Here is a 22,163-nt window from a genome sequence, read left to right as displayed (position 1 = left end):
CTCCGATATTAAGGACTAGTCTGGTGCTGCTCCTTTTTGAAAAGAATAATAATGAACAATAAATTGAAACAAAAAATACAACAAGAAATCTCAAGTACTGGAGATATATCCTTTAGAAAAATCACCATCAGCTTTTTCAAATGTATAATTTCTTAACATTGTTCCATATATCAATAAACTATATTTTGACAAAGAAGATTAGATGACTCAGCAATAATTCCCACAGGCCAGTTAGAAGAAAAGAAAAGCACTAAAACTAAGGATAAAATGGGAACTTGAATTTGATACAGAGAGCTCCAAAACAACATTCATGCTTCAAAAAAGCAAAACAATTGTTTGTAAGACAGGATATCCATGCCACAGGAAAGCTGGTGACTTAGGTTAGGCAATACTTTTTCAAGATGGATCATGGAGGATCTGGTTAACTTTCACACTTACAACAACAAACAAAAAGACAGAAGGCACTACTGAATGAATGAATATTCCTAATATCTAGTGATACAGATGCCACTGAGAGATCTTTTGGTCATGACCCTTATGCCCATCATGTTTATCAGGTTACTCTTGATGGCTAGTTTTCCAAGATGCCGTCGCCTCAGCTGTGAGGTTACATTTCTTGGACAGAGAAAGAAAGGAAGACTTAAACAAAGCATTACATAATACAAAGGCAATCGTGATCATGGTTGGAGTACTTAAGTCAGACTTTCTGACAGTACTAAGATGGGTAAATGTAAAAACAAACCATTTGTCATAATTCCTTAAATAAATTTTTGCTTCTACCTTAACATATTGCCTTCATTATATATTCTAAGTAAACAAAGCAGCCTAACCCATATTAACAAATTCACATCCTTATCTAATGCTTCCATCTTTTTTAACCCATACATATGATAGCTGAAATATTTTTATTTTTAAACTTCTTTTAAATTAATTTGGCCCATAGTCCACGATGCAAGCAATGCAAAGGCATGCAATAAGCTAGCCAGCTTTACCACAAGACCAATTTTGAACACCTGTTTAGATTATCACAGATGACAATAGATATCTTTAAAGCACTAAGTAAATAGTAAATGTGACTAGGCACACTCAGCTCTAGAAAAGCTGATCAGATTTAGTCACACCACCTTGGAAAGCGAGTTGGCTAGGAACATGGTGTTTCAGCTGATCATCCCATCCCCTTATGCATTCAGGAATCTTCCACAGCTTCTCCCACCACCTTTCTTTTGTGAATAAACAGGAAAAAAAGATGTATAAAGCTTTATTATAAAGAATAAAAAGGAAAGAGAATTGAAATATTTATTTTAATTATTACTTCACACTGTTATTTGTGCTCCATCAAAATCTAACAATCATGCCTTTTAAAAAAAACACATACAATACAAACTTTTCCACAACTATCAACTTTGCTTTCTTGGGGGAGGAGAGGGTGATATGGAGGGAGAGGGGAATGTTCTTAAATTAACAAAAAGATTATTGCCACAAAAATGTAATCTAGAAGAAGAAAACATTGAACTTCAAATCCTATAGAGATGGAGAAGAAAGGGAAAAGGAAAAACAAATAACTAAGCAATGAGTAGCAGGAAATTAACCAACCAAGAAAAATATGGGGTAAGGGAAAGAGACCAAAATCTCTTGGCTATTGACTTATATATAATATTTTCAACATAGTCCAAAATGTCATTTTTTATTATTTTTTAACATTTTCTTTATTGAAATAATTAATTCCTTTGGGAAGGATAACAATGGATAAAAATACACCTAATAAAATATTCCTCTTAACTGAATCTGTAAAATTCCCAAGAAGTCCAAGTTCAGAAAGGAAATAAAAACTAGAATAATGTGCTTTGAAGTGTCCAAGTTGCTGAAATAAATCACCATTGTAGCATCAATTTCTTAAATGTCTGCTTAGACCCTGCTACAATACTCCTGCTTCAATTTAACTATCTTTTCTGGTTCACAAATATTCTCAAACCAGCATCTTTATAGTCTTTAAAAAAAAAAAAAGAAAGAAAAAAGACTACTTGAATACAGCACAAATCCGCAATTTCAATAAATAAAATTTGATGACCAAAAAGGATTCTAAAATCAATTACATTAGCCCTCAGAAATAAATGTACAATGTATACTATTCTGGCCAAGGCTGAAATTTTCCTCTGACCACTAAGAATGCCAGATGAGTATTTAAATATTTGAATAAAGTGTTTTCAAGCTCTTGTTCATATGCAATTTACTGACAGACTAACTGAAAATAACTAGTCATTAAATGAGATAGCTAAAAATCTCTACTTGACATTTTATTACCTTAAATTGGAATAACAAAAATTCCATCATCTGTTCTTTAATATTTACATTTGCCAGAACAGTAAAATCTAAGAAAATGATCTGAAATAGATACTATGTGTTCCTGTTTTTGCATCAAATTAGGAAATCTTGTAATCACTAGCAATGTTCCAAGGCCTCTCTCCCATAATTCACCCTTAAGTTATAATTGTAGGTTAATAAATGTGGGTTGATTACAGGTTTGTTTCTCCTATTTTCCAGTAACCTTGTATCTAAATATTTATATCACCTTGAAAGATGTTATACACATCCCTAAAACTGAGCCAAAGAATTGTAGAAGGTAACTCATATCTTAACCTCCACATTATTCTGTCTGAACAACAGGCATTAACTGCATTAAGGATGTGACTTACAATAGGCACATTTTCATAACTCAATCAAAAATGAAAGATCCAAAGGTCAGGGGCTTTGGGATGCTGCTGTACTGCCAGTTCCTTGAACCCTGTTTGGCACATGGCAGCACTCGATAAATGTTTGTTAAATGACTAACAATTGAATGGATCCGGAAGACTTCAACAAGAAATTTCTTTCACTTCATTGTAAAACATGTACTGCTCTAAGTAAAAAGTTTAACATTCTCCTGCTTTCAGGTCTAATGGCTCAATCTCTCATTCTTAAAGATCTTAAACATGTCAAATGCAGTGGAGAGTTTGAGACCTTAACAAATCTCCCTGAAGCTATTTTTTTTCATCTTTTACTTAAGGATAAAAGATGGTATTTACTGTTATAGCAATGGACTACTGTGCTCTAGGCCCTGAGTCTAGGAAAACGCTAGATATAACAGTAGATTTTATAAATGGTTTTCTTGAGTTTTATCCAAATCCATTCAAAGCTTGAAAGTTAGGGTTAGAAAACAAACCATTATATAAAATGTGGTCATAGGAGTCCTTAAGTCTCATATCAGTGTATTCTTTATGGAGTTCTTACCAGTTTCTGGATGACAGAATGTATACTGGCTGCTGGAGGAAGAGCCCATATTAAAATCTTCTGGACTCTGTGCTTCTTTAACAATTAGAGCTTCTTCTTGATTTCCAATTTCTTCTAACTTAGGTGGCTCAAGGGTAACAATATCAGAATCATCACTGACAGTTCCAAAATAGACATTGTCTTCAGGTAACTTTTCTTCCTCTCCCTGAGGAATCATAATTTTAGAGACAAACTCAACAATTATTTACAGGCCTTATATTTTCTACACAGTTCAAAGTGTATAATAGTACTTAAGTACTATGATAATTTGGACTTAAAATAAAAGATATGAGTCCTGCCCAAGAGAAAAGGATTACTGAACAGCAGGTTCATCTTTTAGTAGGAAAGCACCATCAAACCCATTGGTGACTCTCTCTCTCAGAATTAGGTCAAACTGCTGCTCACACCTCGTGGGCAGCAGAAGCTGGGACACCCATCTTTACAGCAGAATGATCACAGAAAGAAGAGGATTCATTTCTCACCATTCCATGGGTTTATTTCAGTGTAACTCTGAAGCCCATAAAAGACTGATCAAATTTTTCTGGTTATGCATGTAATAAACTTCAACAGCTAGGCCATGTAAAGTTCATCTAGCTATCTAGTTTTATCTAGAAGTAAAATGCCAGGAGACAAGATTTAGTTTGGTCTCAAATTTAAAAACTAATCTTTATTTTAGATATGAAAATAGCTTAACATCTTAATATAATTCAAGAATGCAACCTATTTCCAAAGAAAATATTAGGTTAAATGAATAGGTCTTTAACATATTACCAAGAAATTACTTTTGCAAATTAAAAGACATCTCACTGAATTAAGAATTAAAATAGAACCAAACTTTAACCCTAAAACTGATCAATCTGTGGAATCTAAAAATTTTCAGTAAAAGTTGTCTATAATTCAAATAGGAACAGAATGCACAACTAGAAATGGAAGCTTTAATTAGTATTCTCTAAGAAATACTGCTTATCATATATCCACAGAGTAAAACACAAGGTTACCTCAAGTGCTGACTTCATTTCCTCCAAAGCTGGATAAGCAGTTTCTCCCATTAACACTGTGCCATTTTGGCTGCTCTCTGATATAAAGCAAAGATCAATTCAATCACACTCCATCAACTTTGTTCTCTACATATATTATAATCTGGGTACATAAAATCTATTCCTAATCTCTTAAAGTGGATTTAATGAAATGCCACATACAAGTGTAACAGTCATTCTACTGTTGCTAAAAAGATCTATTTCGAATAGAATTATTTGAAATTGCCAGGGGATAGTTTTAGATACTGAAATGAACTCATTTAAAAGTTACTAAGAAAATACAATCTCTAAGTAAACATAATCTCTACTTTATAATACCAAGGTACATACTTAATCCAAGGTGTTTTTAAAAATCTGTTAATATGGAACATTGATTCTCAGATATCTGATGGCACATTTTCTGAATTATTATTCAAAATCCCTAAAGGTACCACTATTCTAATGATTGTCAATGCCTGTTAACACAAGAATCAAAACTACAGCTTCAAATTATAAATTCTTTAGCATAAAAAATAGACTATAGGGTCTGGCATGGTGACGTAGTTAAGTTCGCATGTTCCACTTCAGCAGCCCAGGGTTCGCAACTTTGGACCCTGAGTGTAGACCTACACACCGCTCATCAAGCCATGCTGTGGCAGTGTCCCACATACAAAATAGAAGAAGACTAGCACAGATGTTAGATCAGGGACAATCTTCCTCACCAAAAAAAAAAAAAAAAAAAAAGACTATATAATAAACAAGGACTCAAAAGAACATGGAAAAACCAGATAAGGTCACTATAGCAGATACATTTTATGAGAAATTCATCAAAGAAAAAACTGTACAAACAAAAGAGTTTATATTATATTTTTAATAAAAAGGCTATAAAATGTTAATAGAAGTTAAAAGTATTAAAACAATATAATAAACATAAATTTATACATAGCAAAGAACATATACCAAAGGTTAACAGCAATTATCTCCAGATAAAAAGCATTACAGCGGCCAGCCCAGTGGCATAGTGGCTAAGTTCGCACACTCCACTTCAGCGACCCAGGGTTCACGGGTCTGGATCCTGGGTGCAGACCTACACACTGCTCATCAAGCCGTGTTGTGGCGGCGTCCCACATACAAAATAGAGGACGATTGGCAAAAATGTTAGCTGAGGGACAATCTTCCTCAAACAAAAAGAAAATTAGCAACAGATGTAGCTCAGGGCCAATCCTCCTCACAAAACACACACACACACAAAGAATTATAGGTGGTTTTAATTTTTTTTAGGATGAATATGTATTTCTCATGTAATTTAACCCCTCCAAAATAACAGGAAAAGAACAAAACAAAAAACCACCATTTTTGTGTGTTATGAAGCCCCTAATGGAATATTACTTTGGAGATAACATTCCTCAATAAAAGACTTGGGTCCAAGGACTCCTGAGCAATTATGGAAATTTTTTTACATATATGAATATATGCAATTCTTGGGAGAGACTGTTCACAGCTTTCAGATTATCAAAGAAATTTCTGACCCATGAAAGATGAGAATCACTGTTCAAATGAGAACAGTAATCAACACAGGCTGAAAACAAGATTAACAGTATAATCTATTATATGTCTGGCCTTGACACATCTGCTTTATTCTCCTGATGAAGAAATGTTCTGTTTACATTTTAATACAATCATTTTTAAGTTTAAGAAGTAAATTAGGGCCAGCCCCAGTGGCCTAGGTGTTAAGTTCAGCACACTCCACTTTGGCGGCCCAGGTTCATTTGGTTCCCGGGCATGGACCTATACCACTCCTCTGTCAGTGACCATGCAGTGGTGGCAGCTCACACATATACACAAAAGAGGAGTGCTGGCAGCAGATGTTAACTCAGGGTGAATCTTCCTCAGCAAGGAAAAAAAAGAAGTAATTTAAATATGAAGATAAGAGTATGCATTAATTATCTGGGTGCCTTATTTCTCTATATAACGTGGGCATTAAATCCCACAGAAGTATATGTAACAGTGATGCAATACAGTAGTTAAACACCATTTACCACCTCTAACCAAAGTACTCTGAAGCATGATAAATGGAGAAGAGTTTAGTAAATCTCTTGTGATGAATAAATAATTCTGTATACCACTAGTCTTAATCAAGATTAATAATATTTAGTTACTGGTTACACCTGGATTATCAAAGAGTTACACAGAGGCCCAAATATATGCCACAGCCGCAAATAAACAAACCTCTGGTTAGGTTGGTGCCACTGAGTTCTGCAGGCTTACCCACCTAATCCACACTAAAATTCTAGTCCTTTAGTGACGTGAGCATTTAGATTAGCTAGAAAGGCTGCCCACCTAGAAAGACGGTAAGATTCATAATATCGCTCAAATGTCCTTTAAAAAAAGGAAAAAAAAGAAATCAGACTTTTTTAACATCTTACCTCCCTGCTCTAACTGCAATACTTGTAGCTCCTCTTGCTCTAAAGATGAACGTTCTGGGGTGGGCTCAGAACTGTCACTGGCTGTACCATGTTCAGAGTTCACCATCTCAATATCAGACCCCTAGGGAAAAAGTGATAAACAGTTATTAGTCTATCGCTCTTCAAAGCTGGGTTTGACTACATGAAGACGCTTCCATTATTATAAGTCCCAGATGCTGCCTTACTACAGAGGGAAGAGTATCTAATCCAACTACTTTTTGTTCAATTTAGTCCATAAAGGCCTATGGCAGGGAAACAGCAGAATGGAGTTACAGGTTTAGCTTCTAAGAGAAGTCAGCCCAAAAGTCAAATACTCTATTTTATAAGCCCAACCAATAAATTGAATCCTAAAAGATATGTTTCTAAACTTAGCTATTTCTATAAATGTTCTTCCACTCACCAGTTATGGAACTACTCTAGGCAAGGCACTTTGCTAGGTGTTGTGGGATAAAAAACTTCAAATCCAAAATTCAAATATACAGCCTCTTCAGACAAACAGCCACATGGAAATAACTACTTATTATGGCAATGAGTAACTAAAAAAGTTTAATGGCAAGGAATAAAATGAACCTATTATATCACTACAGTAAACTTTCCTTATAAAATTCAAAACTTTACACTTCTTCCTTCTTCCAAGGTTGTCCTTCCTACTTTGATGTCACACTGTCTTTTCTTTAATAAAATAGTGGATCTTATGAGGATTTTTCCTTTGTGTTAATTAGCAAAATAAAGTTAACACTAAATTGATTCTGCCTTTCCCCATGCCCCTCCCTCAATTTTTCCTCTAGTTTACTAATCCATGAAATTAAAAGGTCTAAGTTGTCCTGATATAGATAAAACAGCAAAAACTAAGAGAATTTATTAAAGGAGTGGGTTTTGAGTTGAGTCCTAAAGAGAATTCTGAATGTAAGACTTTGGGGTTGCCTAAAGTGGCAGGAGAACCGTAAAAACAGAGGCAAGGTCAGGGTTGGACTGGGGGTTGCAGGAGAGACCAGTTCTGGCCTAAATCAGAATGCTGACAATGGAAAAGGAAAAGAAAATACATCTAAGAGACAATAGCAAGAAAGAGTATGAAAGGAAGAGGGATAAAAGTACAAATATGACCTACTCTGTGACAAGATCTCTCTAACACAGAATACCCTAACGGCACACTTGGCTAAGCACCAGAGCGGTTTGCTGTCTTGCTTCACACTGCAGACTCCCAAGCAAGACTCCCGCAGCTGCCCTGCACCTATACTGTTAATTATCCTTGAACGAGAAGTTGTTGCTATTGGAGTTGATCTAAGCTTCCTAGAGAACAGGTTAAAAATAGAAAAGTCATTCACCGAAAAAAGGAAACCACATCAATCTTAATTTAATTGATACAGCTGCTATTAAATTCTGAAACTCTCTTGCAGAAAAAGCAATCATTTTGTTTGTTAATGTTATTTTCTAGAAGATGTGACTAACCAATTGTCTAAATCTTAAATTATCGAAGCAATTATAAAAAACATCATTTAAAATTTTTATTAATGAAGAAAAACACGAGACACAAGAGATCCTAAAAACAGGAAAACTATAAATAAATCCATTAAAAATTTAAAGAGGTATAGCTGATTTTTGTCTTCCTGCTTCTATTCATCAGTATTTTATGATTTTTCTATAACATATTTTACCAGCATGAGAAAATAAATTAATGTTATAAATTTAATGTAAAATTAAATACTAGTTACATGACATCATGCTTCTTATAATAAAATTCATTTTGTGATAGAGTTCTAGCCATAGTCCTTTTCCTGTCAAGTTCTGCTAATCACATAATGTAACATAACATACCATAAGTAGAATACATGTTCTCTACGCTTCCTTCCAGTCTATTTAAATGCAGGTTCTGATATTCTCTAGCTCTATTTAAATGCAGGCTCTGATATTTTCTACTTACGTAATCTTGGCCAAATTACTTAACGTCTCGAAGCTTTAGTTTTCTCAACTATGAAATGAGAATGAAAACAATCTATACCACAAAGAGTTGTTTAAAATTATATGAAAATGTAGGTAAAGCACAGGGTCTGACCAATAATAAACCCTGAACGAATATCTGCCTAATGTCTCAAAGCTGAGGAAAGCAATGTACAGTGATGTAGAAGACGCTGGCTCATTAGAGTTTTCAGCAGAGAAGTTTAATGTGGGTGGGAAAATATCCAAGCTATAGACAATGGAACCTTATGCTTGAATGCAGGAAAATACTGGCCTTCAAAGAACCCAGTTTACATCACTGCTAACACTGTAACATTACAAATTACCTTATAAAAAGTATTAAATGGCATACCTCATGATTGATGACAGTCCAACCACAAGATGAATCACTGTCACTGGAATTTTCAGACATTTTTGAGGTCTAAAAATACAAAAACATATTAACATGCCAGATACATTTTAAAAAATTCTATAGGAAGTGCTATATGTGACCCAAGTATGAAAAGTGGCTTACTGCCTTCCAGGTAAAACTGGGACAACATATCCATAGATTTAATATAGGATATGATTGCATACCTGTATGAACAAATACAACCAGACTTGAAGACAAGGAGATTCTCCTGAGCTAGAATAGTCTAAACAGTCACATTGTTGGAATGAATAAGAAAACTCGGTCTAAATGAAAATGTAGAATTTGGCGAGGCAGAACTGAAGGGAAAGAACTCAATTCAAAGTGCGAAGAAGTCAAGTAGGGAGAAAACGGCAAATGGGGAACAGACAGACAGCAAGAGTAAAAGCCTATGTTTTCCATGAAGAGTAAGGTGTGAAAAACAGGGCTGAAGAAACCAAGGTGGGGGGGCGGGGAATGGAAGAGCTCTGAGTCCAAGCAAAACGAGGTCTATTGTGTTAGCAACATGAAACAAGTTAAATTTTCAAGCAGGGAAAGGAACATAAACAGTTTTTATGAAAATACTCGTGTCAGTAATACTCTGGTTGGATTAAGATAGGGGAAGAAAAAGACCAGAGACTGGTTAGAAACTTGTGGTCACTGGCAATAACCTAGAGTCAAGTCCTAAACAAGCACACATTGGTCACTGTACCTGGTTTGTTCTCTCTTTCTATTTGAAACTCCTATTTAAACTTCAAAACCAAGCTTATTAAAGTGAATGGTATCTTACCGACTTTGTTCTATACATTTAAGTCTTATAAATACTTCTATTATTGCACATATACTGAGAACACATTAGCTCCAAGTTGATGGTTGGTATTCTAATAGAATTTACTGCAGACAATTTAATATGGAACCAGTACTCAAATGAGAATAGGGCAAAAAATATAGATCTGAATCTTCCATTAGTGATTCTAGAAACTCTAAGTAAATTAATAGTTTAAAAAGAGAAGATATAAAGAGGTGGTTGGGCACTAACACTATAAAAATTAGCATGTTTTCAAATTATTCAAAATCTAAAATAAGATAAAAATGCCTGTGTGATTTTTAATGTCCTGCTAGAACATTTTCTAATAAGTTCACCTGAGGTCATCTGATAGTTTGATTCTCTATTTAAAATTGATTAGGGCCCAGGTAGTTTATAACTCTATTTTTTTAATTAAAGTAAAGTTAACATAAAATATTATATTAGTTTCAGGTGTACAACATAGTGATTCAACATAACTCTATAAATTTAAAGGTAAACTTGTAACAAACTGTTACAGTGAAATAAATTTTTTCTGTCCAGAAGATGATCCCAAAGGCTACAGTCTGAATACCCTATAGGATTCTAAGCAATTTTATTTCAGCATTCCTTATTAAACTGACTATATAAATCCCAATTTCTCACTGAATCTGTTTTCACAAATTTTTAAAAAACTTTGTTATTGTATTTAAATTGTTTCATAACAATTTGAAAATTATGGGTTGACATGGGACTACAAAGACTGAGCAATTATCTTTGCAGGAGGAAAGGAGAATGGTCAAAGAAGCCTTTATAAATAAGGTTGCAATGGTTTTTAGACATGCTAGACAGCATGTTTTTTAACTGAATTAGTTGCCAAAATTTAAAAATTGAGAGATATCACAAAAAATAAGGTTGTAGTTCCTCATTAAAAAAAAAAAGGAAGCTATGATGACACTGGAAGGATTTCTCAGGAGAGAACGGGAAAAGCATTATGGACTAAATACAAAGGCAAAAAAATTAAAGAATATGAAAGTTCTTAATTAATTAATCTAGCATGAGTGTGATACTGAACCTCTCAATCTCAGAGTTGTGTGCCCAGTGAACAGTAAGCCAATCACTGAGACACGATGCTTGGAGATGGAGAAAGGTTTACTCAAATTGGCCAAAATGACAAGGCAGGAGAATAGGTTTTCTCAAATCCGCCTTCACAAGAGAAGAAAGCAGGGGGTTTTATAGAGCTAAGGGGCTTGGCAGGAGGAGTTCCAGAGAAACAAAGGAGTAATCTATGTTTCTTTCATTCCAGATAAGCCCTTGGCAATCTGACTTCTGGGCATCAAAGGCAACTGGGGGCTGGTTATCTGGGGATCATAACTTCCTTGAAGGCATTCTTCCTCTTCTGTAAAATAAGCTCATAAATCGTTGAGACCCTTGAGTCGCCCCTCAGCTTAAACAAGAAAACAGCAAACTGACAAGACTTTTCATCCATATGTTGGGAACAAGGTCAAAAGGTAATCTTACTGAATATTTACAGTAACCCTCAGGTACTCGGCTTCAAGTGGAATACTAAAAGAAGATCAGATACAAATCTTTAAAAGGGCATATATTAAGATAGGGATGCAACTAAAGGGCCCTAGACCTGTGGGATGCAAGGAATCAATGTAATATTCCATGAAAAAGATGAGCACCTAAATTTAACCAGTATTGATGAGGAGGAGGGGAGTAAAGGAGAAGGGAGGGGTTAAGAGAGATTTGAGAAGACATGAAAGATTGTTTTTAAAGGACTGAATGACCAAATATAGAAGGGAGAAAAATAAGATTAAGTCCCAAGTTTTGGGTTTAAGCATTGGGTAATTGGAAAAAGCATTCCATACAGAACAAGAAGTAAGTAGGGCTTTGAGAGAAACAAAATTGGCTAAAGCCTAAACATTCTTTCTTCACCATGTGAAAGCTTCTCTCCTTCTCTTTGCATATCCCCATCTTCTAACCTCCTCTAGCAGCCCACCTTCTCACTGCTACTCCATCTCAACCCTGAGACTTACCAGTGCTTTATTTTCTTAATAACCTTCCAAAACTTCTGAGTTACCAGACCCAATCAGAGATATTTAATATGCATACATCTCTTACCCTTCTCTAGGTAATTTCCATTTAAACAGGTTAGTCCCCAGCTTTTGTTTTCTAACAAAATACTCTATCAGCTCAGGAGATGAAATAAACAAAGACAACACTTCAAAAGAAGGTTATACACATTGTTAAACTGGGGCAACTTTAGCATATTTGAATTTCTCAAATCAAGGAGCTCACTTTAATAAGACCCCAGTTTAATTCTTTGTTTACTTATCTTGGAAGAAGGACAAGCTTGACATCAAACCCAAACGAGAAAAATAAGATTCCCTACTGGCAATACCACCACAGTAACAGTTTGGATAAGCAAAGAATCACAGCCCTACTAAAGAACCCTCTTAATTCAGCTGTTCTCAAAGAGTTGGGTGCATCGTAATTAAAGCAAAATTTTAAAAAGTAAATTTCTGAGCCCTACCCTAGACACACTGACTCTGAAAGCTGCCATTGTATTTGAACCTCCCCACTACAGCCAGTGATCTTCCTAAAATAATCTCATTATGTCATTCCTTAAAAATGTTAAGATTTTTTGAGCCAGCCCTGATTGCCTAGTGGGTAAAGTTCAGCATGCTCTGCTTCAGCAGCCCAGTTTTGGTTCCTAGGCAGGGAACCACCATTTGTCTGTCGGTAGCCATGCTGTGGCAGCAGCTCACAGAGAAGAACTAGAAGGACTGACAACTACAATATACGACTATGTACTGGGGCTTTGGGGAGGAAAAAAAAGAGAGAGGAAGACTGGCAACGGATGTTAGTGCAGGGCAAATCTTTCCTAGCAAAAAAAAAAACAAAAAACAAAAAACAAAACGAAAAAAGAGTTAAGATTTTCATATTGTCTTTAGGAAAATGCCCAAAGGCCCTGAATATCTAGCATTTTATTTCTAGCATCTCATCCTTTCTCCATCCATTCCCTCTTCCCTCAACCTTTTCAATTCCCCTAAAAGGCTTGGCTTCCTCTTAACTCCAGGGCTTCGCATATTCTTACCAGTTTCCCACCCTCTTACCTCAACCCAAACTCCTGTACCCACCCTTCCCATCTCAGCTAAGTATCACTTCCTTTATGAACCATTCCCTCCATCCCCAAAGACTCTAGTATTTTCCCTAATCTACTACTACTTAAAGTAGAATGCAGGGCTGTAATTGCCTGCTTGCCGGCCTGTTATGTATTCCCACTACACAGCACAGTGCTTGACACCCGTTAGGCACTCAACAAAGAAAGGTGAACAGATTTCTGGGTGATGATGTAGTCAGTGACACAAGTCTAAGCTGTTCCTTGAGGAACTCAAAATTCTGGAGGAACCAGTGAAGTTCCTCCTCGTTATTTTGACCATAGGTAAATGCAGAAACCCTTCCCATTTTGAGGGCTTTACTAATAATAATTAAGAAAAAAGCGGAATTTATGGTAAAGTTACAAAGGCATATAAAGTTACAAAGCTATGGTACTTTGTGAAGATGATAAACCAGAAGCCCTTTTTCTAGACTCAGGCTTCCTTTGATTCCTCAGGGTAGTTTCTTTACCCAAATCTCCAGTTATATAATTCTCACTGCTTTTTCGATGACGATTTGTAGGTTTCTCAGGCATTTCAAACACAACATCTACAAAACTAAACTCAACTTCCGATGCTCTTCCTACTTCTGGTATATCAGAGAATAGCATTAGGCAGAAATAATCGAGCTGTAAGCAAAAGCCACCAAACACCAGGTCAAAATCCCAGATTTAGGATAACTAAAACTTCACCTTGACCCCAAAATCCAGGCAAGTCTAACTCCTTATCCATTCCCTCTTCCACTGCCTAACCCAACTTCACCATTATCCATTTCAATTACAGTGATAGCTCTCTAAGAGATCTCAGCCTGCAGTTTCTTTTTTTTCTGTTTTTGTTTTTTTTGGCTAAGGAAGATTCGCCCTGAGCTAACATTTGTGCCAATCTTCCTCTATTTTGTATGTGGCTCATCGCCACAGCATGGATGCTGACAAGTCGTGTAGGTCCACGCCCAGGAAACGAACCCAGGCCACTGAAGCAGAGTGAGCCAAACTTAACCACTTGGCAACAGGGCCAGCCCCAAAGGATAACAATCTTTTTATTTTTCTTTTTAGCAGTTCATTGTTTTTGGTTTTTTTTAAAGATTGGCCCTGAGCTAACATCTGTTGCCAACCTTTTTGTTTTCCTTCTTCTTTTCCCCAAAGCCCCCCAGTACATAGCTGTATATTGTAGTTGTAGGTCCTTCTAGTTCCACTATGTGGGATGCTGCCTCAGCATGGCATTTTTTTTTTTTTTTTTTAGGAAGACTGGCCTTGAGCTAACTATTGCCATCTTCCTCTTTTTTGCTGAGGAAGACTGGCCCTGAGCTAACTACTGCCAATCCTCCTCTTTTTGCTGAGGAAGACTGGCCCTGAGCTAACATCCATGCCCATCTTCCTCTACTTTATATGTGGGACTCCTACCACAGCATGGTGTGCCAAGTGGTGCCATGTCCCCACCCGGGATCCGAACCAGCAAACCCTGGGCCACTGAAGCAGAACGTGCGCACTTAACTGCTGCGCCACTGGGCCGGCCCCTAAGCATGGATTGATGAGCAGTGCTAGGTCCGCACCCAGGATCTGAACTGGGAAAACCCTGGGCCACCAAAGCAGAGTACGTGAACTTAACCACTGGGCCACAAGGCCAGCCCTCAGCCTGCAGTTTCAATTCCCGCCTAGTTGATCCTTCATAAGACCACCCACACTAAGTTTATCCTAAAACATAAATCTGATCACAAATCACTTAATCACTTAAAATTGATCTCCACTGCCTTTAACATATAATCCAAACTCCTATAAAAACAGCTTCCAGAACAGGAGACAATCATTTAAACTGACTCTCACTTTATAAGAAATCCTATAGAACATTTCTTCACAACATGTAAGATTTTATTTGTAGAACTCTATGGAAAAGAATGTGACACTAAGTATTACAAACATATGGCTTCAATGTAGAATACAGCACACAATGGTGATGTTAGGATGTAAATTTATTCCATAGAATCTCATCTCATTTATGAAGCTACTTACAGTACAAAGATTATACTACACTAGTATAATTACACAATCTCCAGCAGACAGGAGGCCTAAGGTTAATACTATTTTAAATTCATTCCTTTATCCATCTGTTCATTCAATATTTATTGAGTTCTTAGCACATGCTAAGTACTGAAAACGTCACTGACTAACCCAAGGAATTCAAGGGAGATTTCAGCAGCATTTAACTGTTCCTCCAAAATTTTTTTTTGTTTTTATGTTAAGAGATGCAATCATCATCCACCCTGAACAAGACAGAGCCCCCCAAGAGCAGCACCCAGGGAGATGAGCCGCTGAGCCTGCACAAGCAAATACCCACCTCTCCCTTTTGAATATTCATTCCCCGTCCAAAATAAAAGGCCTCTGCTTCCCAATGCTCAGGACAGGCATGACTCCTTTTTGCTGCAAATAAGCTCTACTTTGTGTGACAACTACTTCTGGTGGAGAGTTTGATTTTAACTTGCCAGGAAGTGAACCTACTTTCATTTGGTAACAACAATATACCAATGTACAAACAGTCTTGCCCTCCTAAGGCTTAAATTTTATTGGTAGTCGACTATGTTGAACTTTATCTGAGCCCTCTGCTCCAGGAAAGCAAGGAAGGCTGAGAAATCTCCCATTTGGTTTCATGTTCTGACAAAGAGCTAACTGCAAAGAACCAAACCTGCCCTCACAAAATCCCAAGTAAGACTCACTTCCACCCCTCCTGATTCCCTTGTTTACTTGCCTCTATAAGACCCCTTGGTTTTCTCCCTCTTTGAGATGTTCCTCATTAACGACTTTTCTCCCTATAACAATAGTCTACATTAAAATCATCTCAATTATCCTGTGCATTTCATCTTTCACAATGGAAACATTCAGTAAACAACAAACAGGTAGAATATACAGTAGATTTGATGGGGTATTTCCTCCTATGGAGAAAATACGGGAAAGGAGAATAGAAAATCCTGGGTTGGAGGGGCTTAACTTTAAAAAGGATGGTCAAGGAAAGCTTCATTAAGAAGGTGTATTTGAGCAAATATTTGAATGGGTAAGGGAATCATTATGGAGTTAACTGGGGAAAGAGGATTTTATACCAAAGAAACAGTAGGTACAAAGTTGGAACCAAGCCTGCATCTCTGGGAAACAGCAAAGAAGCCTTTGTGGGTAGAGAGGAGTGGCCTAGCAGGAAAGTAGGAAGAGATGAGGACAATGAAGTGGGAGGCCTACGGATCCTAAGACTTTGGCTTTTCACTCTGAGTAAAACTAAAAGTCACAGAAGAATTCTGAGGAAAGGAATAGAAAGATCACCCTGGCTGCCTTACTGAGACAGCACTGTGAAGCAGCAAAGGCAGAAGCAGGAAGACCATTTGCAAAGCTACTACAGTAATCCAGGTGAGGACAATGGGAGTTTGGACCAGGGTGGCAGCAATGAAGACAGTGAGAAGTGGACATTTTCTACATATATTTTGAAGGTACAGCCAACAGGACTTCCTGATGAATGAATACAGGGTATGAGGGTTGACCCTTGGCCTAAGCAAATACAAGAACGGAATGGCCGTAGATAGAAAGACTTCAAAAGCAGCATATTATGAAGGGAAAACTGGTAAACAGGTTTGGGGCATGTTAAATTTGAGACAGTTATTATCACATCCAAGTGGAAACATCAAGTAGGCAGCTGGAGACTGAATTTAAGGGAGAGTTATAGGCTAAAGATTTAATTTTAAAACAGTTCAGGTGGCAGTTGTTAAAATTAATAACAGCAGCAATATTCATTTTACCTCATAAAGTAGAACTCGAGTCAGTGTTACCTGTTACGATGGTGCCCCTCATCATTGCTGAGTAGCTACATTTTACTATGGAAAAGGTAAGGTTTCCATCACCGTATCTTTGAGAATTTGACATGCTGGAGAAGAATGGGGGCATTATTCTCCCACACGCCTATAATTCCAACATAAGCCAACCAATGAGCTGTCAGCAAAGGTTCCAAATGTGCTGTTGTACATTAAATGTGATCAAAGATGAGAGAGTCAGTCCAGAAAGCTTTCAAGAATGTATTTCTTTAATGCTTTTCAAAGGTTCTATAACTTTCTTCTCCCCAAAAGGATATGAAAATGTCTGCTTTAAACCAGACTTCACCTGAGAAAGAGAAGATCTAAAATCCCAACTAATGAAAACTTTTAAAATGTCTTTTAGGGGCTGGCCCAGGGGTTCGCTGTTTTGGATCCTGGGTGTGGACCTAGGACGGCTTATCAAGCCATGCTGTGGCAGGCATCCCACATATAAAGTAGAGGAAAATGGGCACAGATGTTAGCTCAGGGCCAGTCTTCCTCAGCAAAAAGAGGAGGATTGGCAGCAGAGGTTAGCTCAGGGCTAATCTTCCTCAAAAAAAAAAAAAAAAAATACCCACTAAGGAATTATACACAATTTCTGAGTGGCTGAGAAACCACACTTGAGGAGTAGCACTGATGACTGAGTGAACAAGGTGGACTTTGAGCTGGATGTGAAACAAGAAAAAAGAGGATGCAGGAAAAAAGTCACCCAAGACTTTTACTGTATAGCATCTAAGACTGTTATTATTACTATGCTTTATGGTGGCACAAACTCACATTTTAAAAAAGTATTTTGACATAAATACTTCTGGAGTCAAATCATGAGAAATGTGTCTCTTTTGGAAAGTATGCAGTCTTCAATTCTGTTCATTGTGGGAAGGAAGAACCTTCTACCGTGTTGCTTTCTTTTTTCCAAATAGTCTGATATTAAGCAAAGGGTCAATTTAGCCTTTTCTTTTTCCATCTACAATATCCACCTTATTTCAGTCCCCAAACTCTGGCAATAAATAAGCCTACCTTAGGAGTGCTTAGTACCCACAAGGGCTTTGTGCTGTGGGAAACAAAAGTACCACCCTAGGGAAGTTGATTCCAAGGCTTATAGGCTAGAATGGTCAGGTAAACCCTTTACTTGAAAAGGACTAAGTTTTCATAGGTCTTTTAAACTGTTACAGCAGATAAATCCTGCAACATATTTTCACCAAAGGCCAAATTAAGTTGCTTTCCAAACAGCATCAAGGGACAAAAGATTTGACTGGCAACTCTGAATATGGAACTAAGGGCTGGCTACCATTTTAGATGCTCAAAACACAGCACAAAAGCTTCCTATGGTTGGTGCGGAAGGTAAAGGATGAAAGAGATGCAAAAAGGTAAAAGCCACTTACACATAAAATGCTTCTAAATTAAAAAAGAAAGCAAATTTCATTGTTTTCCCTTTCCTGCCTCCCAAAGGAAAAAAAAAAATCAGTTTTTTGCCAAGTTGCATCACCCCAGAATCATAGCCTCCACTAAACTTCGTAAATGTGATATCACAAAAGACTTTCAGATTCATGCCATCTCTTGTTTGCCTGGCAGAGATCAGCATTACTAATACAAGGCTTCATAAAACTTTAAGACCACCTGGTAAAACACAGCTCAAAGATTTAAGGGTACAAAATGAAACCACAAAAGGACTCAAAAAAAAATGGAAAATAGTTTTACAATCCTGCGGTAAAGACGATCTTTTTCTAAGCTTTACATAAAACCCAAAAATTGTAAAGGAAAAGAATGTATTATATAAAAATCATAAACTTGTTTGCCAAGTCACTATAAATAAATATGAATGATATACTGGGAAAATACCTGTGACGTATATGACAGAGTTTTCAAAGTACACCAATAAATCAATAAGAAAAAGGTTAAAAGTTGAATAGAAAATTTAGCAAGAAACATGAATAAGCAATTTATAGAAGACATAAAAATGGTTTATAATAAGAAAAAAATGCTCAACCTTACTACCAAAGATAGACAAAGAGAAACAAGATTATTTTAACGCCTAACCCATTAACAAAGATTAAACAAGTTAGTAAAGAGCTGGCCCGGTGGTGCAGCAGTTAAGTTTGCACATTCCACTTCAGCGGCCCGGAGTTCACTGGTTCGGATCCCTGGTGCAGACATGGCGCTGCTCAGCAAGCCATGCTGCGGCAGGCATCCCACATATAAGGTGGAGGAAGATGGGCACGGATGTTAGCTCAGGGCCAGTCTTCCTCAGCAAAAAGAGGAGGATTGGCAGCAGATGTTAGCTCAGGGCTAATCTGCCTCAAAAAAAGATAAACAAACAGGTTAGTAGTTTAGAAAAGATATGACAAAATAGGTACTGTAAACAGTGGACATGTATATTATTATTATCCTTTGAGTAATTTTGTGATAAGATTTTACAGGCAGATACCCAGTGACCTATCAACTCCATTTTACTTTCTATCCATTTCATTTCTAGGAATTTAACTGACAGAAATACTCACATGAGTATGAAAATATATACACGTTTAAAAATGGTTGATGGAACAATTTTTATAATAGAAAATTAGAAAGCAAAATGTCTACCAAGAGTGAATTTAATGAAATTAAAATTTATAATATCTACAATCAATGTAGCCACTAAAAAAATTAAGTAAATCAACATGCCTTGACATGGAAAGATATCAATAATAAATTAAGTAAAAAAAGGGAGTTAGAAAATAATACTTATAATAAAACCCTATTTATATTAATCTATATGCAATATATTAAAATTTTAAAGAATACCTTTCAAATCCAAAAAAACTAAACTTACATACAATGTGTCCTAAATTTTCAATGAGATTTTATCTTTATAATTAGCAGAAAAAAATTATTTTTTAAAATAAAAAGACCAACTCAATTTTAAGTATAGTGTATGACTGATACAAATCCAATCATCTCCTGGATGACCAGTTTCTTCAAGACAAGTTAAAAGACTTAAGGAGTCAGATTAAAATGTTTACTATTTGAGGTATCAGAAGTCTATTATGGGAAACTGACCCTAGAGAAAAGACAGCATAACCCATGGCTTTGATGAATCCATGGTACAGCAATTATGGCATCAAGACGTGGGTCCAACAGCTGTCCTGCCTCTTGGTTATATTCATCACATAAGTGGGTACAAAGATAACCTATCCACAGTAAGCAGGCTCGCCTAGTTCTAACAGAGTGGAATTTCATTTAAAATACTGAAATCTATCGCTAAAGATAGGTATCTGGAAAAAAAATCTAACAGGAGTAGTAATTTCACTTTATCCATGCCCAGAAAGAGGCAGAAATAATGTTACACACAGCAAATTAACTTTTTGATCTAGAAAACAAATTCTGCAAGCAGTGAGTCAATATACAGTTTCTTCGCAAGTTTCCTTCTATGGTGTAACATCCTTCAAATTGGGAAACAAAAGCAACTACTGCCATATTTGAAGATAAAAACATCCCTTTTTGCCTCAATCTAAAAGATGTCATAATTGAGATAAAAAGTTTGAAATAGAGTAAACAATATGAATGCAAAACGCTGTGGGGGATTAAGATTCCTGTTAGTATGGAAATATTCCTTTCACCAGGTATTCTCATTTTGAAAAAAATTCTGACTTTCCCAGACTGTTATATCTTAAATTTTGGAAAAGTCTGAAAGAGCCAAATCTATGAGCTTGACTAGGCTCCATACTGCCCTCACTTGGGAACCGTAAGCCCCTGGCGGCCCCTTTTTCCCTTTTTTGGATAAACAAAAAAGTAGAACTACTCGTTTCTGGCTTGATGTTTTCTTCTATTCTCAAAATTTTTAAAAAATAATTTGTTTTTACTTCTTAAAAAATCTAGATTCATCATATATGTTTGTTTATTTTGAACATACTTTTCACAAAAGGATAGTTCACCCTAATTTTTTTACAACTGTCTTCTACTTTTCATTTGGGAAAAAAAGCTGGAAAGAAGGAAAACAAAGAAATCTTATACATTTTTATTCTGTTTCCCATTTTTTAAAGTACAGAATAATTAAAGATACACCCATTGTTTCTTTTTAGTAGTAATATGAGACAAAATGTTAGGAAAGATGTTATCAACTAATCATATAAGCACTCATTACCAACCCATGATACATTATATATTTCTTTGCCTTTTACTTTCACTTATATTTACTCTCATAAATTCCTCAGAATTGATTTACAAGTTTCTAAAAGACTTTTTTACTTGAATGTTCTATATGTCAGCCTAACTTGAGGTTAACCTCAATGGGCAGATGCTGTAACAGGCAGGGTTGACTTCCCCAGAAGAAGGGGTCGAAGCTGTAAGCTACTTCTTTCCCTGAAAGACCAATGCTCACACATGCACTGCATCTCTCCAAGGACCTGGGATTTCATATTCAATGTTGGCAGTTCAAGAAATCAACTTAAAGGATCATTTTAGAACACTAAAAACAAGATCCACTTCCTAGTGTTAAGTTAGACTGCTGAGCTTCTTTATACTTTAAATGTGCGATTAAAACAAATCAAAACCAAAATTAAAAGCCCAATCATAAAAGCACACCGCAGTTTCAGGACTTTTAACACAGCAGAGTGCAAAGTCACAGTCAGGAGAGGGGCCAGGTTTCCTTCAACCTAGAAAAATCCAAAAAGTTCTACCAAAAAATCAAAAGAAGATCCCATTTGACTTTTTTCCATCAAACTTCTCAGTCCACAAGTATGTCTCACATTAAGTCATCACATTTCAAAATGTGTAATATGCTTTATGTAAATGTTACTTATGCAGGCCAATAATGCTTTGCATGGGTAGATCACTATGCCACTTAGAAAGCAGTGTCATTTTCATACCCGATTTGATCTTCACAAAAGTAAGGCATATGGCTATTACTTACAAGGTACAAATGGCAACAATAGAGACTCAGAAGTGAAATCACTTGCTCAACATCATTAAACATCCTGACTCCCAATCCAATGCTCTTTCTACATTTCATCATGCTGGCAAGAGAAACCAGAAGTAAGGTTTTAGGATAGTGATTTATGTACAAACACTGAAGAAAAATTAGATTTCTGACTTCCTGTGATGAGAGAGGAAAACCTCCAACTCAGCTTACTCATTTTCTAATACTTTCTTCAGAAAACCCTACAGACCCTTAAATAGATTTCCAAACATTAAATGCCCTTTAAAAAAAAAAAAAAGCCCTAAATTTAGCAATAAGTTGCAATCCTCCTCACATTATAGAGCTAAATCTCATGTTAGAACTCAAA

At 36.3% G+C, this 22,163-nt stretch overlaps 1 protein-coding gene across 20 annotated transcripts in view; it reads right to left on the bottom strand.

Annotated features, from left to right (window-relative positions):
• The window catches only part of CCPG1 (cell cycle progression 1), a 38,057-nt gene that overhangs the window by 12,915 nt on the left and 2,979 nt on the right, over positions 1 to 22,163 (bottom strand). For 4 of the 20 annotated variants that reach the window (XM_008542976.2, XM_070579607.1, XM_070579583.1 and 1 more), the window contains exons 2-6: positions 9,096 to 9,164; positions 6,749 to 6,869; positions 4,305 to 4,381; positions 3,268 to 3,472; positions 1,125 to 1,220 (exon numbers count right to left, since the gene is read on the bottom strand). In XM_008542976.2, coding sequence (XP_008541198.2) covers positions 1,125 to 1,220; positions 3,268 to 3,472; positions 4,305 to 4,381; positions 6,749 to 6,869; positions 9,096 to 9,155 — 559 coding nt within the window. In that variant the 5' untranslated portion in view covers positions 9,156 to 9,164. Of the gene's footprint in view, positions 1 to 1,124; positions 1,221 to 3,267; positions 3,473 to 4,304; positions 4,382 to 6,748; positions 6,870 to 9,095; positions 9,165 to 16,851; positions 17,006 to 22,163 lie in introns of those variants that run through there. The other 16 variants (XM_070579630.1, XM_070579689.1, XM_070579613.1 and 13 more) reach the window with 8 other exon arrangements.

Source organism: Equus przewalskii, chromosome 1, assembly GCF_037783145.1.
Source record: "Equus przewalskii isolate Varuska chromosome 1, EquPr2, whole genome shotgun sequence".
NCBI classification, from domain to species: domain Eukaryota; kingdom Metazoa; phylum Chordata; class Mammalia; order Perissodactyla; family Equidae; genus Equus; species Equus przewalskii.
Note: the sequence above shows the minus strand (reverse complement) of the source record. Positions and strands in the feature narration are given on the sequence as shown.